Here is an 18,839-nt window from a genome sequence, read left to right as displayed (position 1 = left end):
TGTCTTCTCTCTCTCCCATCTTTCTTCCTCTTGCTGTCTTCTCAAGCCCTCTTTAATAGGATAACTCCTTTTTCTTTTTCTGTTTCCTTACCAATAAAAGGTTCTCAGATAAAATGTTTGTCTCGTTTGTGTTAATTTCATTCCTGGCCATCTACATTTAAAAGAACACCTCGCAATTTTCCACATTGGAATGTGACACTCTTTTCCTCTTATCAAGGAAGTGGCAAAACAGATTTTAGCCCTTTTGTTCATTGAAGAGGATGCTGAAGTTCTGTTTGCAAGATCCACTGAAGAGCAGACGAAGGAACATTCTAGAAGACCCTGCTTTGAGCAGGGAGATTGGATTAATGACATCCATTGGCCCCTTCCAACCCTTCCCATTCTGTGACTGACAATGCTTCAGTAGAACTGAGTGCAGCTGAGAACTGAGCTAATATAGGTGTGGAGTTATTTTTCCTCCTTTTTTTTCCCCTTTTCTTTTCATTATTTTACATATATTGAGACATATCTGCACCTCAGCCATGCTCTCACCTGAGGGAACTTTCAATCTAGACAGATTTACAGTAGGACTCTACATAATAATGGAAATTCAAGTTCATGCAGTGCTTGACTAAGACTCACCTACAACAGAAGAGCTATTGATCATGTTCCCTTGGGACTGGAAAGGCCCCTTCTTCAGATACCCTTTTCTCTGCATAAAGAGAGCCAGGAAGCTTTTTTGAGATACCTCAAAGTTTTCAGGAGCACCAGAGGCATAAAACAAGGCTCATACAAGGTGTTAACTGCAGAGTACAATAGAAATACAGTCCACAACAAAATGTTTTCTTCGTTTGGAGAGAAACAATAAGCAGGCAGATTTTTCCAACAGACATTAAAATTGAAATTAAGAATTAATGGGAATAAATAGAGACTTTGGGCAAAACCAGAAACTGTAAACAGGCTACATCTTTATGACTAATGCTGTGAGAGTCATATATCAGGCATTTAGCACTGTAGAACAGAGTGAATGCTGGTTTTTGCCTTATTACTGTTAAGATTTTCACTGGTATCATTGTCATTACTGAGTCCTCAACTTCCTACCCCTCTGGAGCTGCTGACCACATCTTTGAAAGAATAGCTAAGATGCAGTGATTAAATGTAAAGATGAAATCATGATAACACCAGATGCAGAAAGCAACAGGTTGTTAGGCACAATTATGTCAGGAAGAAGGCATGATTGAAGAGAATGAAAATCACTTGCACTAGTGATTTTGCATGATCACTGCACCTCTTCATTCACTGTAAATAAAACAAAATTAAATTTACTAATGATGCAACAGAATGCAGCTGTTGGAGATGGGATATGTTGTTTTGATCTCCACTTCTTTTCATCTCAGTTAAAATTTTGAACATGGCCATTTAAAAGCAATTCTCCTATAATTTTGTGATAGTTCAAGTACTTTAGGTTCTTTTTTTCCAGAGAACAGCTGTGTTGTTATCTTGACAACTAATGTGTCGTAATGACGGATTTAGGTCTTAAAAATTAGCTACTAAAGTGTGTCAGAAAAGAGATGAATTAGCCTGAAGTGATTTCTGACAAGCCCTTGTCAGCGGGTTTACGACTGTCGGAGCAGATGGCAGTTTGGGAAGTTGGAGCTGTCTCAGTGTGCTCCCTCCAGTGCCAGCCAGAGCAGTGAAGACACTTCAGCCTGGGCAGCAGCCAGAAGGAAGAATGCAGAGTACACTGCATTTGTGGATTTGCTTTTCTGGTGTTGACTCGGTTTTTGCAATCTGCTTAGCAATTTGTGCATAATTACAATGATCTTGTTACCTGCTCCAGTAATGACACAATGCATAACTACATACTCACTTGAATGCTTTAACAGAATTCTTAACATAATTTTTATTTTAAAAATTTTAAAAATATGTTGAATAAGTTGAAGGCTTTTCAGGACAAAAGTGTTTTAGACAAAATAGAGGTTTTCTGCTCAGTAAAGCAGGTACTGGGCTACATTCTAAATCTGTGGTTCATAAAACAATAGAATATGTGACCCAGTGATTCCAAACAACTGCAATCCAGTCAATTAACATCTTGTTAATTTAGCTTAAAAAAAGCTAAATTAATTTTATGAAAAAAGGAGCTTTTTTTTTTTTCCAAAATCATATTTTGGTTATTTAGTGAAAAGTTTAAATTCAAATATGACAATGAAAAGATGCATTTTGACCTATATATACTATCTTTAAATTAGACCCAAATAAATAAATACATAAAATAATTATTAAGTAGTGTAATATAAAGTATTCTTTTTCTTTTGAAAGAAAAACCCCTTTGGTTTTAGCCAAACCAATTTCTTCTCTGGTAGTCCCTTAATTAGATGCAAATCTTACCCTTCAAAACCAGTCCTCTATTTACTTAAAAATGATAAATCTTAAAGTATTTGAAGCCATTCCTTTTCTTTCCTTTGTACACATCTCCACTCTGGAATAGTGTCTGTAATGTAGAACATATTCCACTGAGGTGGAAAATGGATCTTGGCCAGCTAAAAATAAAATTAAATTAAATAAAATTAAATAAATTCTTAATGTTGTTTTTATGCTCTTTCTTTAGATAAACCTTTTTTTTGTTGTTCCAAAAAAAGCAGTTTTCAGAAAAACCATATTTTATTAACATCCTTCTCTTGGTACCAAGCATTCTGCAGCACTTGCAACCACCCCCCTGGCACGTGCTTGCCCCTTTCATCCCAGATTCCTTCCATTCATTAACTCCATTCCAAGTACAAAAATGCTGAGGTTCCCATGTTGTCAGTGGCAGCAGTACATCAGTCATCCCTAGCACAGCACCCTGTGTGACACACCAGCTCCTGTTTTCCTGCTGAAGTCTGGAGGAGTGAGCAGGCACTGAAATATGGCAGATGACCTGAAAAGCCTTCACAGGAATATCATCAATATGCTTCTAACAAATGTGCCCAGTGAGAGATCCTGCTTTTGACAAGGCAGCAGACAGACTCCTCTCAAAAGCTGCCAAGAAATGGCACAGTCCTAATTCCCCATATCACAAAAAGGTGTTGCTGTCCAGGAGTTAACACTGGTACTGAGCCAGATCTTTCACTCTGAGGAGATAAGGCTGAGAGGGGCTGGGAGAGACAATGTTTTTGTTCAGATAATAGGAAGATAACAGCAAGTGGTTTTCTCTAACTGTATCAAGCAAACCTGGTCCCAGATGGAATATCCTGTATTTACATACATTTACTCTCTATGTGCCTTGTCCCTTCTGATGTGTAGATATCTTCTTATCAAACCTTATCCTTAATAGAACTCTGCTAAAACCAACACACGGCCTGGCTTTTCAAATTATATAATAGATCAAAATTAAATGTCCCAGATATTGCACTGGAAAGATTGAAAGGAGTTACTGTACTCATCACTTGTTCAATTAGCCTGGTAAAAACACCTTGTCACAACTCCTTGCCAGAATTGAAAGTACTAGGGAATGATAAAAACCAGTAGCTCTTAATAAAAGACCAGGACCAAAGTTGGTTATTTTCAGTGTGAATCACACTGCAATGGCACTTACATTGAGCTGTTGTACTCCACGGGAACCAAAAAGTCCTCCAGAAACTTTCATAGCCAGGACAAAACTCAAGGATAAAGCATAAAAGTGGGGCTGTTCTCCAAAGACAAACCCCTCCTACAGACAGACAGCCTTACAGTAGCTTTGCAGTGTGCTATTGTAATTTTATCCACTTCAGGTTCAATTCACTGATTTGCTCGTGTGGCTTGAAGTCATGCTGTTTCTCTGGTCTAAGCAGGGACACTCCTACAAGGAAGCACTGGTTGGAGATTTGTCTTAGAGATTTTTTTTTTCACTTTTTTTTTTTTATGACAGCAATAATTCTTTTCATTACCTTACTAAGAGACTTTTGGATTCAAAGATATTGAATACATGCATACAAGTGTTAATAAACATTTTACCTTTTTACCAGGTTATATAGGTATCAGGTTATAAAGATATATAAAAAGTCATGATTTAGGTTATATGGATATCAGGTTATATAGATATCTTATAACTCAAGCTATATAAGCTTTTGTAACTTAGATCAAAGTTTTATAGGCATCACTCCAAGGCAGCTGCTCATCATGGCCCGTGTTGCAGGCTTAACACCCTTAACAGTTACTGCAGAGCCATGAACTTCAAGTATAACTGAGAATTTAAAAGTGCAAATACCAGCTCAGAAACGGGAATCCTTGCCCAAATTATTTCTTCTTCATAGTTTGTTGGTTTTTAAGAGGGATCCAGGTCTGATAAGGTTGTCTGGGGTTAGAAGCAGATCCTTCAAAACATGAAGATTTTGTTGCAACCAAAACAGATGGAGACACACAGCCCAGAGAAGCAGCAGCTGGAAAAGGCAGCTGCTTCATTTAAAACATGCAGGAGCTCTGCTGGTTTTAGGTAGTCTTGTTAGCAAACTGAACAGGAGTGGAGACTGCTCAGGATGTGGTAATGAATGTGCTATTCTGCTGCCTCTGCAGCTGGGGAAAACACAAGATGTTCAGGAAGCATCCCTTCTGACACTGGCTTAGGAGCAAAGCCTGTATGACATTTTGAATAACAAAATGAAGCTGCTATGAGCATATCAAATTGTGAGAGTTAGTTAAAGCAAAGTCCCTAAGACCATAGGGAACAAAACAACCCTTATTTTTCTTCGTTTCATGTCACAGATGACTATGTAGAAAAACATTTTAAGATGACAGCGTCTGGTTGGTTTCACACCACTGACCTGCTGATTGCCAAGAATCCCATCCATTGTGCATCCCCACTTCTAGGGAAAGCTCCTGTGCAGCCACAGCCTCTGCACTAAATGACTAATGACTAAAGAAGGGAATCCTAGGAGGGAAAAAACCAACAAAACCTAAAAAATCAAAAGGTTCAGAATAGACACACAGGAAACTTTTACAGAAGTTGATGTATTCCATAGAAAGGCAATAGGAGTTTTTTGGTTTTTGGTTTTGTTTTTTTTATGGAGTAGATCCTCCTTAGCCAAGAACCTCTTATTATTTAATGTTCCCATTAAGGCTGGACTCAAAAGGGTGGTCACAGCCTGAACAGATGCATCAGAGCTTGATTCTAACTGTAAGGTGCCCTTGAAAACCTACACAGGTGATGAAGAGAAAAATGCCAATAATATCTATCATTAGCAATTGCAATATCATTTCTCATTTACTATAGTGTCACCTCTCAGAAAAACCAGCATGGATCAGCCATGATCAGTGTAGGGGCTAACACCTTTGAGCATCTGAGAAATGTTATACCCTTTTCACCTTGAAATTTTCACAGAAATTCTTCACCCTGTCCGTGGAATAAATAAAGCTATTGCTGCACCAGAGGAAATCCGAAGGTTGATCTGGAGGAAGAAAGCTCATTAATCTCTATGCTGAGATGACAAGTTCACCACACAGCTAGAAGCACAGCACCTGTGTTTCCACTCCATTTCAATTACTTTCTTTGTACAAATAATAAAACTGAACTCATCGTCAAAGGATGATGAGTTATAATAATAAATATAATAAATATTAATACAGCAGATTTTTGATCATCCTTCTTACAAGCAAGATGAAAAATTAATTTGATGAGTGTGCACTGTGTCCCATCAGACACATGGATGGGTGAGTAACTTCAGGCTCCAATTCAGGTTCCAGTGTTCAAAGCCAAGGTCACTCTGGACAGTCTTTAGGAAGCACAGACCCCAAATGCTGATGTCTTGATTAACCCTGGGAGGCACCTACTCCATAAACACAGCAGAATCTGGTCATTTACACCAGTACCCCTGCAGAGCAACAAATGAAAAGACACGTCATTCACTGAAAATTTAGACTGGGATGTGAAGCTGTGTGGAAAAAATGCAGAAGAGTCTCATTGATTTCCATAACTCCCAGATCACTTTCTTCTTCTGACCATCTCTTAAATATTTCATGGTCAGGACCAAGCAAATATTCCACTGGAATCTGGTTTTGACTCTCATAGACAGCATACACATGTTGTGGTGGTGATTTGAAAGCAACAAAAATGCAGAGTAATGTCAGAAGCTGTTTTTTATGAGTCAGACACATAATACACACACATTGAAGTCCATTAATTTCTTGATTGAAAGGTTAAAACTTCTGTGAAAGGCTTAGGGAGAAAACATTATTTTTTTTCATAAACAGGATGAGGTCACTTGGAGCACGAAAGGAAGTATAAATGAAATCACATGTTAAGTCAAAATGTTAATATTAACAGCTGAAGGAAGAAAAAAGAGGATGGAATTCCCATCCCTAAACTGGCACTGAAGGCTGGTTCAATGACTATAAAATACAGTGCAAATCTGAGGGCAAGACAATCTTCCTAACAATAATTACCAGGTCCTGGTATTAGCAAGAAAAGGGCATTTTTATCATTACAGATGTACCTAGCAGAAATGTTATTACCCATTAAAGTCCCCTATTATTCTGCTGTCAGTTACCATCTGTTAATGAAGTCTTCATGATCTGACAGCTCATTCTTTAATTGTCACCCTGTGCCAGTCTCTGGTTCACAGCACACTGTGAGCTGAGCCTTCATATATTACACATTTCATGAGCTGAGTTTTCCAGGCGTCACCTGACGTAATCTTTATCTCCTCCCTAAATGACATCCTCCTATGCAGCCAGCCCGTGGCTTCAGAGAATCCTTTGTGGTCTGATAAATTACAGATTTCTGTGCTACTCTGGCAGTGGAAGAGTATCCTTCTGATCAAGCATTTCTTTCAAAGTTTGCAAGTCTCCTTGAGACACGTCAACTTGAATGTTTGTCGTTAAGAGGTATTTAATGCTAATTACCCTGCCATTCCTCAATTCTCTCTCCGGAGTATTTTTTAAGTTTCCATAGATACCAGCTCTGTAGCTCTGTTAAATAGAACCCTTTCATAAAATTGTATTTTAACCCCTCAAGAAAAGACTGCTTATACCCAGAAACCTGTACAACTACATTTATGTTTTAACACCTCCTATGCTCTCTGACGCCTCTCAGATGCTCCTCTCCCCATGTGATATTCCCACCACTACCCAGAGTAAGGTGCTTCTTGTGTGTGTGGCACTTTAATAAAAGGTCCACAAATATTCAGCACACTGAGAGGGAAGCCACAAAAACTAGCCAAAAGGAAACTCACAAAGAAACAGATTTTAATTACTTCTTTTCTCAATTTCAGATGGCAAAATCTCCTTTTGCAAGGAGTTGTGTATATTCTGGAATTTACAATTAGAGCATTCTCCTGGGAAATAAAAAGAAGGCCAGGGGTTATTAATCAAAAACCAAAGCAGGTGTCCAAATAACCAGGTTGCAATTCCCTCTTCCTTCACTCTGCCTGCAATATCTGTCACTGCAGCACCTCTAGAGATTTGGGGAACTCAAGCTCAGTTTTCTCTTCAGTCTTTCAGCTTCCATCCTGAACACATGAATGAAGAGAGGGCTAAATGGTTCTACCTCTGCCACATCACAGAAGGAAACATGAGCCTCAGACACGTTGCAATATAACCAAATTTCACCCATGTAACTCAAACATGTTGTCTTTTCAGCTTTGAATGGTCTGACATCAGGCCAGGCCTGTGCACTGCCTTCCAACACAAATGGCTAATTCTGGTACTCTCTTTTGAATTTTATAAAATGTTTCTGATATCCTTTCCTCCAACATACCAGGTATCTCAGTTTAGTACCTTATGAATGAGAGTTTTCAGAATTGATGTTCATTATTTAATCTTGCACTGGCCTGCTAGATACAGGCTGCTCTCAACAGCAAAGCCCTAATTATGTTTCCCTTTGATGCAAGAATTCATCATCTTGCTCTGGTTATGATCAAGGCCGAGATTTTGAAAACTAAGGGCTAATATAAGAACATCCAAACCAGATTAGGCCCAGTGACATAAATCCTGTCTCCCACAGAAAGGTTTGCTGAGAAAAGAGCATGAAAACAAAGCAATCATATAATGAAACTTCCCCAGAACACCCTCCTAGTCTCCAAGGATTTGCAGCACAGAGAATTCTTGAGAATGAAATTGCAGATTTGTGTGTAATTACCCTCAGTGGATAAATTTATGGTCAGAATTTACATGAACTTTCAGTATCCACTATGCCCAGTGATTTCTGATACGGATAAAATGCATGCTGGGGAGAATATTGTGAGTCTGTGCTTTTTATCAGCTTGCAATGGAAATACCTTCCTGGCTGGGGCCAGGGGAGATACAGAGAGCAGATGTGCCTTCAGCTTATTCCTGGGGAATGATGGAACAGCGGGAGCTACAGAAAGCAGCCATGCCTCCAGCTTGTTCCTGGGGAATGCCATCTACTGGTGGAAAAGAAGGTGCTGTGCAAATACATTCAAATGCCAGAACCACGGTTTGCCTAGAACTTGAGTATCACTCTGGCTAGAATTGCCAGATTAGCAGGATTATGTATCTGGACATTATCAGTGAAAATGAAAGAGGTGATGAGCCGGGGGAAAGGGAATTTTTCCAAGGATTAAGGAAGAAGGAACTAAAAATGTGAAATAAGCCACAGTCTGGGTACTCTGATTTTTGCAATTCTTTCATCACCAATACAATGCTAAGAGATGCTTTTGGAAGTCTTTCCAGCCCTCACTGACTGTAACCAGAGAACATTTGCTCCTCTTTAATGTACTCTCAGCCAAGAGACAGAATGGGGATGATATCCTTGGATGCTGGCAATATAAATTAAGTTGCCTAAGTGAAATACTGATGCATGAAGTATCCAGGATGCGAAGCACACCAATGCCAAACATTCCAGACTGGTGAACTGGTAACACAGGGTAACAGGAATAACAGGTGAAAATGCTGAAGGAACCCAGAAGGAGCAAAAGGAAATAAAACTACTTGTATACCTGTATTTTGTTACCATGCTTCTCAGTGCTAATAAAATTCTGGTGTAACCTTAAGGCAATTGCCTATGGGATGACTTTCTATTTATTGCAGCCTAATTACCTAAGTCTATTAGTTAAATAATTTTTCAAATCTCTCATCTGTATTCATCAAACTCACAAGTCTTTCTTCTTGACAAATTGTTATTAAAACAATAAAGCCAGACATCTGGGTGATCTCAGGCTCTGGATGTTTGGATGAATTCCCACGGAGTGGGACATGATGACCATGGCCTCCTCTGAACTGCACAGACAGAGCAGCCCACCCACCCCAGCCTGGCCCCTCTCGCCTCCCTGGTTCTGCCTCTTTGTCACATGTAAGCACAGCAGGACTTCACTGAGCAGCAAGTCACACTGGAAGAGGATGGAAAACAGTTTCTTGATGTCTGAGCAGGCAATGATGCCTCTCATCAAGAAGTTACAGTTTGCGTTCCTTTTGCCAGAGCCATTCCCTTCCAAGTGCCTAAAAAGCAGGCTGGGATAACCACACCAGCTGCTGCTACTGACACCTACACCAAAGATGCCACAGCCCCATCCCTCACAGGACTAAGGGCTAGTGGGTGCTTCCTTACTGAAGAAAAGAAAATGCCTCCTCAGTAAATGGTGGTAACACTGTGTACTCTGAAGCAGATGCCCTTCCACTGGCACTGATCAAACACTTGACTTTTCTCTGCATGTGTGGGAACAAGAAGAAAATGTGAACTGCATCATATGCAGGAAGACTTCTACAAAACATTAAAAAAAATGAAGGGAATCAGTAGGCAAGAGCAAAACCCTGGCTGGCAAAGGGTATAAGGCTAATAGGAAATGCTCATGGCAGTATCTAGTTTTCCCCATGCATTTAACTAGGATCAGCTCCAACAGCAATATTTGATTTCCCAGTTGATAAAGCCTTATAGGCAGTTTTTTAGAGAGTATTTAAAATCATTCCTCTTTTCCTGGCCAAATACCAATCACTCATAGCAAGAGGATCATTGACAACACTTTAAATATAAAATGGGGCTATTATCAAGTAAATATTTTGTCAAGATTTGCAAATCTACTAATGCATAGTTTCTTGTAAATAAATGAAGGTTCCAGCTATGGCATCCCACTCTTGAAGGGTGCAACAATTTCCCTTTATCTTCAGTAAGGGTTTGGTACCAGAGAGCTTGTGGCACACCGAGAAAACTGCCCTGTATGTGAAATCTTAGGACTAAAAGTATCTCTGTAAAGAGCAATAAGAAGAACATTATGTACACTGCGCTATTTGGAAAAGGCACAATGATTTAGCTTTAGGTTCACATTCAGGCAAAGACTCAATATAAATATATTTATTACCTTACTTAACTGTAGAAAGATACCAGCTGAGATCTTCAGCACCCTCTGGCTCAACAGGCTCTACAGCTGAAGTGTACCCCTTCTCCATGTGGTTTCCCAAGTCTTTTTGGAAGCTGATTTTGGCCTGTTCTGGAAAAAGTGATATCTGTCTGCAGTGTGGGAAAGTCATTCTGTTTTTCTGTCATTGCTCTGGATATATTCACCCACGTATGCTCGAGTCATGGGAAATGGCATGATTCAGACAGCTCTCAGAAATTACTGAAGGATGTCTTTGGAAGTGAAAACAATTACCAGGAAATCACAGGGAAAAAAAGAAGTTAAAATTTCAGAACACATTGGTATTGATATGCCTTGGAAAACAACACTACATGTTTCATTTTCTTGGGCTATTGTCATTCCTCTTTACTATAGTAATTTATGTTTCTTGCGCTGAGGATTAGAGAAAGATAAAGAACAAAATATGCTTTCAGAAAAAGACAGTAACTCACAGGACATGAATCCTTTTTTAGGGCAAAAGAAAATGCTTGAAGTCTGGGTTTTAAGACCTGCTGTTCTGAGAGTGCTGCCCAACTAATGCACACTTGTATCTGCTGTCTGCAAGGTCTCTGGACAACACTAGCACAGTCTTCAACAATAAGTCTCCAAAATGAGGAGTTATGGAAGGATAGTTCATATTTTTAGGAACAGAGTTTTTTAAGACATCAACCCTTGCCAAAGCAGCAATAATAAAGGAGCATTAAAAGGCAGTAAAGGTAATTATGGGGCTTACTGAGAGTCTCAAAATCTGCCAGGAAGTAAAACATTACAGAAGACACTTCACATAAAGAACACAATGCTGCAAACTCATTGAGCTGCTGTAAAATTACTTTGCAATAGTGGAGTTAAAAATATAGCAATTATTCAAGAAAGAATAAATTCTCCCATGTTTTCCTGGTGCTTGAGATATTTATTTTTTCTCTTTTGAGTCTCTTGGCCAACTCTTTATCTTTTATACACCACAACACAATCAGAGAGCAGTAAATATCACAAGCTAGATCTTGTCCAAACTGAAGTGAATGGAAAACTGCCAATGGGGCTCAAAGGGTAGAGCAAATGAGTCCCCAAACCAGGGGATAATAATAATCACTGTGGTAACAAGCTCTATTGTTCCTTTCACTTGTGTTTTACATGGCTTTACTTACTTGCTTTGGGGAGATACTGATATGGGGACATGTAAAAAGAGTATTTCCCTCACACATATTAGATATGCAGATGCTGTTTGTGCCTCTGGACCGGCCGTATCATAAGCAGTTTAAATTGCAAACTATCCTCAGTGGAGCTCCTGATTTACAGGGATTAACTGGCCTGGAATTTGTACTTCTAGCATTGACAAAGGCTTGATCTTTCCCCCTGAGGAAAAGGCCAGTCTGCTGTTACCCTGAGAACACATGCTCCATCCCAGACAATAATAGAGAAGTTATTCAGCTGCTCTTGTTGTCTTTACCTGATGCCCATTGGAATAGTTCTCTTTAGGAAGCTGCTGTGATTGCTTTTAAACTGATTTCAAATTTATGCATTTATTTTCAAATTTATGCAAATCTTTTATACAAGAGGAGTTTACCACATGTGAAACACTGGCTGAATTAAGGGAAGATTATGCATTGGTTTTGAGCAAGTTCTGTTGTCTTTTAGTGATAATGGGGCCCTACCTAAGGCAGCAAATCCCACGGAACTCTCATGGAAAGGGAGGCAAAGCCCATCCCTCAATGGTCACATATTTGAAGGTAGATGAAGATCCAGTGGGTCAAATCAGGAGAGCAGAGGTAAAGCTGTGTTTCCTCTTCTGAATTACCCTTCAAAACAGCAGCCTGAGCAGCTCTTTCAGGGGTCACTGTGTCCCCCTCCTCCTCCTCCTGGGTCTGGTTTTTGGAACAGAGTTGCCTTTTGTGGAAAAACTGGCTCCCTGACATCACTGCTACAATGCACTTTAAACACTGTCCAAGGCCACCGCCAGTTTTGAAAAGAGATGTCTTAGAAATACCTCGTTCCTGCAAATTTTGTGGAAAGGAGTAGCCAGGCAGGGCAGTGAGCCCTTGTTAGGGCTGTCCCGCAGAGAAAGGCTGAAGCAGAGCTCGGCAGAGGCAGAGGATGGATCCCCTGAGGGCGAGAGGGCGCAGCCCGCCCGGCCTGGCAGGGAGCAGAGACCATGGGGGCCACAGGGACGAGCTGAGGTGCGGTGTAGGGAACAGGGCAGGCAGCCGAGCCTGCCCCGGCAGCGGCTGCGAACGGGCCGGGAGAGACCGGGAGCGTCCCTGCCGGGCTGGCAGCGGGCACAGGGCGCTCCTGCCCAGCCCCAGAGCCTCGGCTTCAGCCGCGGGCTGAAGTTTGGTGCTGCAGTCCCCTCTCCCCTGTGGGGTCGCCGGACTCCAGCAAGTTTTGCCGAACCGGCGCCGACCGCAGCAGTGGGCTGGGCTGGGCTGGGCTGGGCTGGGCAGTGCAGGACAGGACAGGACTGGGCTGGGGTGGGCTGGGCAGTGCAGGACAGGGCTGGGCTGGGCAGGGCTGGGCTGGGCGGCACCGCTCGGCCCCTCGCCCCGCCCGGAGGGGCTGAGCGGGGCGGGGCGGTGCAGCAGCCGAGCTCCGGCCCCGGGCAGCGCCGCGGGCTCTCCCGGTACCATGGGCCGGGACGGGCCGTGCCTCAACCTGTCCGGCAGTGCCTGTGCGGCGGGCGGGCCCTTCCCCGCCGGCACCGCCGCGCTGCTGGCCGCGCTCATGGGGCTGCTGGTGCTGGTCACGGTACTGGGCAATGCCCTAGTCGTTCTGGCGTTCGTGGTGGATCGGAGCCTTCGCACGCAGGGAAACTTCTTCTTCCTGAACCTGGCGGTGGCCGACCTGCTGGTGGGTGAGTACCGGGGCGCCGCGGGGCGGGGGCTGGCTCCGCCCGTGTCACCGCCGAACTCTGTCCGCAGGCGGCTTCTGCATCCCCCTCTACATCCCCTACGTGCTGACGGGCGAGTGGAGGCTCGGCAGGGGCTTGTGTAAGCTGTGGCTGGTGGTGGACTACCTGGTGTGCACCGCCTCCGTCTTCAACATCGTCCTGATCAGCTTCGACAGGTTCCTCTGTGTCACCAGAGCGGTAAGGGCTGGGCAGGGGGTGCGAGCGGGGGCTCCGGGCTTGCCCTTCCAGGCAGGGGGGTCGGCTTAGGGCACCTGGCTTTCGGCGCCCTTCAGCCTCTCTTGGACAGCACACCAGACAGGGGAGATCGAGGCAGCTCCCTTCAAGTCCTGGAAATAGTTCTGGGAGTGATCGGCTTTGCCAGAAAATGCATTTCCTTCTCACTTTTACAGTGGAAGAAGTACTCTGCTTTAGAAACAGGCGCAGGCTGTGCCTGCAGAGAGAACAAGGTGTACTTATTTCCCCCCCAGCTGCATCTTGAATAAGCTTTAAAAGTGCTAGGCAGCTGAACCGAGCTGCTCCCCCAGGACACGGCCATGCCCCCGCTGCAGCACCAGGCAGAGCCCTCCGTGCAGAGGCTATCAATTGTCAGGGTTTGATGGGCACGGCTGTGTATGGGTCAAAAGTGGCAGACTACAAATTATATTAATAAATATATATAATATATATTATATATAATTTAGATTAATAAATCTTGCACAGGATGCAAATACCATGTCCATGTAATGGGCACAGAAATAGCTCAAGTCATGTTTGCAGCATGCCACTTATTAAAAAAGAAATATTAGACTTTGCACTTAATTTTCACCCAGACCACAATGCCTCAAAGTATTTTGTATGGTGTCACGATAACACACTTCACCTGTTAATAGGTTTCACACCTATTTCATAATTGGTTATGTTCCACCCACATTTTCTTAAAATGTTCATTTAGGTTTGTTGCTCATTTAAATCATAAACAATACAAAGAGAAGCTGCAGAATCAATTCAGCAATTTTACCAACTTCTTTTTGAAGAGGGAGAAATGAACAGATTAATTCTTAAAACAGTCAACACTCAGAATTCCTTTATTTTCTAGGTTCTGAATTAGCCATGAATTTTTCTTTCATAAACCAATCTCTCATGACTATGGACATAGTATAAATATATAAACTAGATGGTTTCAGAAACAGAAATGGATACTGGTCATAATAAATGAAAATAATCATCCACTTTAAAAGACTTCAAATTAATCCCTCATATAAAAATCCCTCCCCAAGCAAGAGTACAGAAAATGACTGTCAGGTTAGGGCAGTATGAGAATATATGAACAGGAATATCCAAAGTTCCAAATTGTTTTCCCTCAAAGAAAATGGTAACTTCCTCCAAGACTGCTCCTGAAATCATTCATAGCTTTGTTAAGGACTGCAAAATCAGACCCAGTTCAGACACACTCAGGTTTCCTCAGTTCTGTGGCTCCTCTGCCAGAACAGCACTGGCTGTGGAGATCAAGGCTCACAGATGGGGGCAGTAAATATGAACCCTGTACAGAATTTAAGGCTGAGGACTTCATATTCCAAATGCTGTGTGGCTGCTCCATGGAAACGTGAAGGGTGAATTCCAAGCCACTACGTGAGTATTTGTCCAGTGCATCAGGGACAAACATTCCAGGGAATCAGAACAAAGAAGATGATCTTGACTTTAGGATTCTGATGAATTCCATTGCTGATATGGCTTACTGACTCAGTATTACTGACACACTTATTATTTCTGCACCTTAGCTATTTTCTAAATGATGGAAATCAGTTGTTCTTCTGTAAAGCACAAACACTCCATCTATACACCTTACCTGCAAACAGGAAGTCTACAAGTACTTCATGAAAGAATGAAATTAAGTATATCAAACAAAAGATTTGTATAGTAAATTTTTTGTGTTATTTTCAGATATAGAGACTCGACAAAGTAGAAAAGAACTAGCATGATGTTCTGTCAATTCAAACCCTTTTATGTATTTCAAATTATTAAAAAATTCCAAATAAAGGGTTCAATAAACATTTTTAACCATTCTGGAAATAGATATGCAATTAAATATGAAGCAACTGGTGACAACCAAGTCTAGGAAGAGCAGTGGTTATTTGCTTTGAAGGACTTGGTTTTCGAGCTTTTAAGATCTGATACACGCTCTCAGAACTCATCCAATCACCTTGATAAGGTTTCTTGGAAGGCATATTTCAGAAACAGCTCTTCTGTGATACCACTAAGCTTGGTCTAACCTCATCCCAAAAACCAGTCTCTCACCACCCTCACAAGTGATGGAGAGAGCCATGCTCCAAAGCAGCCACGGAATTGTTTGAGATACGCGTAATGTGTGTGACTTTTCTCCCACAGGTCAGCTACAGGGCTCAGCAAGGGATGACCAGAAATGCAGTATTGAAGATGATCACTGTATGGATTGCTGCTTTTCTCCTCTATGGGCCAGCCATTCTCTGTTGGGAGCACATTGCCCAAAAGAGCATCCTCCCTGAAGGAGAATGTCATGCAGAATTCTTCTACAACTGGTATTTCCTAATGATTGCCTCTACTGTTGAATTCTTTACACCTTTCATCACAGTTATGTACTTTAACTTAAGTATTTACCTTAACATCAGGAAACGCACATTGCTCCGAAATGAAAACCTCTCACCTGGTCAAGAGGACTGTGAAATGAATTTCCAGGGGGAAAAAAGGGAACACGCTGTGTTTTCTGTCAAGCCAGATAACAGAGAGAGTCATGAGAAGAGAGCAAGCAGCCTTCTTCCCCCAAGGAAAGCTCCAAGGCTTCAGGCCTCGGCTGAGCTTGGCAATCAGCCATCAAATCTGAATGTCAGTTGTGACCTTCCACCCCTCCAGGTGGATGTAAAGACCAGGCCTCCCAGGAATGGCTTCTTCAAAGCAACAGAAAGCCTTTGCCACCCCAACAGCAAAGTGGACGTTGCCAACATCATGGCAAACAAATCTAGACTTTCTCGGGATAAAAGAGTAGCAAAGTCTTTAGCAATCATTGTCTGTGTGTTTGGGTTGAGCTGGGCTCCATACACGCTCCTGATGATCATCAGGGCAGCCTGCCATGGGCACTGTGTGCACTATTCCCTCTATGAGATCTCATTCTGGCTTCTGTGGGTGAACTCAGCCATCAACCCTGTTCTCTACCCACTGTGTCACATGAGCTTTAGGAAAGCCTTCATAAAACTCCTCTGTCCAAGAAAGGCCAAAATTCATCCTGATATTCTGATGTGAAAAGTAGGAAGGCTGAAAATTAGTACATGTTGTATTTGGTGGGAACACCAAAAAGCAAGTATTGCAATACCTGCAAATATTTATAGAATGCTGGTTAGAGGCACGAGTGTAGATATTTATGAATAGGTAGAAATACAGTCATCCATGTAGCTGGGAAAATCACAGCATTAAAAGAAAGGTCATTTTTCAAAGCTCTTTGAGAAATTACACCAACAGTGTATTTTCAGATAATGGTGCACTAGTTTTGAAGTGCTGAGAACAAAAAATAACTTTCATGGCTAATAATTAGAGTTCAGGTTCTGTCTCTTAATAACTGTAAATATTTCTGTAATTTCATAAAGCATTAGTCTTGGATCTGTTATATCTTACCCCAAACCCACTTCAAGACATTAAGGGTCTCAGTTGTTAAGTCTAGGATGCTTTCCCCACCTCCACTTAGTGGCAAGCCAGACAAGACATGGCCAACAATAAAAACACAGGAAAAGCATGGGACAGGAGGCAGCACAACAGTGATGTTACCAGAGAAGCTGAGCAACTGTAGCAGTTAGGGGAGCACTGATTTGAGTGGAAAAGATGATGGAAATAGAAGAGAGTAGAACATTTAGTAGAACAAAGTCCAGGAACAGAAGTATTAAAGGATTTTGAGCTTTGTAATAGAAGGTAGAAGAATTGGTAACTTATGCACTGGAAGAGTTTCACTATGAGTTCTCTCCCTCAGCAGTGACTTCCTGCCTCTGGCCAGGATCCTGCATGGGCAGAAATCTCCTGAGGTTAAAACTCTACTCCTTACAGGGCTGAGGATAGTACTCTATGCTTGCTGTAAGGACAGAGTAAGCATAAGTAGTCTACAAGATCCATAAGAGAGCTTTAGGTAAACTTCCCTTCCAGTAATTTTTAAAACATTTACAGTTGGACCTTTACTACTTCTGGGTAGATTTAAAAAAAAAAAAAAAAGTGTTGTTTTCCCCTACCCATTGAATCTTTCAATCCATCACATCATTAGTGGTCAAGAAAGTATCAGGTGAAGTGTTGAGATATTTCCCAGGTTATGCATCATGACTGGCATGACTCAAAGTATGTTACAATTTACAGACTTGCTACTGCCCAAGAGTGTCTCTGCCATTGTGCCTGTGCCACAGGAGCAGCTCACACAACTGATCCTGAGTTTGGAGTACATTTTTTCCACAAGGTGTCACACTGAGTATCACTAATGATAGAAGTTTTTTCCACCATCACCAGCATTTACTACATAACCTAACAGATGTTTTCCTTTGCTGACAAGTGATAGTTACTGAACAACTCTAATTGTCCATTGCCACAGTCAAAATGCATGGTAATACAATTGATCTTAAAGTTTACAAGCAGTACAATTATTTACTTTGTAAACTTCCAATAAAAGTAATTAAAAGCTGTGGAAGAGTCCTAACTGTGTAGCCCTTCACAAGGGGGAGAGGGTGAAAAAGCACCAGTCTACAACATTTGGGTGACTGCAGTTGAAACTGCAAAACTGGTTATTTCAAAGACACTTCCTAAGTTACAAGGACTGACACTGAGGACTAAACAAACATGGTTAGCAAATACTGTAAACTAGGAGGGCATATCCCTACACTATGAACATATCCACATGAACATCATCACCACATTCTGCTATGGATGTGCTATAACAAAACAGCTTAACAGTTCTCCTATGAGGAACAGTTCCAACAGATACAGAGCAACATGAAGGTTTTAAAATTAGCATCAATTATCAACCTAGGGAAGTAAAGCCTTTAAATTATCTCCCCATTCATTCCTCCCTTCAAAGCCAGACTTATTCATCAGTACATTAATGATCTAATTGTTGTCTACTCTGCAATTTTTTCCTAGGATTGCATTTGCCTTTTTCAGAAAACAGGGAGCACTAAATTACTGAACAATCCCACTGAAGTCTCATTTACTACCCAATCAAGCCAGGACACATTTTCAGAAAACAATGGTCACTCAATGCAATTCCATCAGTTATCTTTAGAACACCACATTCAGTAAAAGCAAACTAGACAGGTCAAAACTTCCAGCAACTGGTATTAACCCATGGACTGGACCAGCTCTGCAGCAGCTGCCAGTGGCCATGCTCTACTGCTCAGTTTCCTACAGCACTGTCATTCAGCTGCCACTCAACTCTCTGGCACAGAATCCTGTAGGATTCTTCCTCACTCCAGGTATGCCATAAAAGCATTCTGAAATGAGCACACATCATCTCAGCACCATATGGGGAAATACTAGGCTTGTATCACAAACTCCTACATTAGAAATGCCAGCAGCCACCCAGCTCAGCCAGGGTAACTAGGCTTTGATTTTTCTGTCCCTACAAAACAAAAGTTCTTTTGCTTTATCAGAAGGTTCAGCATTAGCTTTGGATTCAACAG

At 41.7% G+C, this 18,839-nt stretch overlaps 1 protein-coding gene across 1 annotated transcript; it reads left to right on the top strand.

The window, feature by feature from the left end:
- Positions 1 to 12,899: 12,899 nt before the first annotated feature.
- Positions 12,900 to 18,739, top strand: LOC102112817 (histamine H3 receptor-like). Its single transcript, XM_005526388.3, has 3 exons — positions 12,900 to 13,125; positions 13,193 to 13,359; positions 15,547 to 18,739. Exons 1-3 carry the CDS (start codon positions 12,900 to 12,902, stop codon positions 16,432 to 16,434), a joined length of 1,281 nt encoding a protein of 426 aa, XP_005526445.3. The 3' UTR covers positions 16,435 to 18,739.
- Positions 18,740 to 18,839: the final 100 nt, after the last annotated feature.

The sequence above is a fragment of the Pseudopodoces humilis genome, chromosome 14 (assembly GCF_049639895.1).
Source record: "Pseudopodoces humilis isolate 2021_Gansu_Grassland_sample_001 chromosome 14, ASM4963989v1, whole genome shotgun sequence".
NCBI classification, from domain to species: Eukaryota; Metazoa; Chordata; class Aves; order Passeriformes; family Paridae; genus Pseudopodoces; species Pseudopodoces humilis.
The sequence above is the reverse complement of the archived record's forward strand: the minus strand, read 5'-3'. Positions and strand labels throughout refer to the sequence as shown.

Excerpts from the sequence above, each read along its gene's own strand:
- LOC102112817 (XM_005526388.3), top strand. The coding sequence starts at position 12,900 with ATGGGCCGGGACGGGCCGTGCCTCAACCTGTCCGGCAGTGCCTGTGCG. Across the intron at positions 13,126-13,192 it reads GGTGGCCGACCTGCTGGTGG|GCGGCTTCTGCATCCCCCTC; the intron begins GTGAGTACCGGG and ends CTCTGTCCGCAG. Across the intron at positions 13,360-15,546 it reads TCCTCTGTGTCACCAGAGCG|GTCAGCTACAGGGCTCAGCA; the intron begins GTAAGGGCTGGG and ends TTTCTCCCACAG.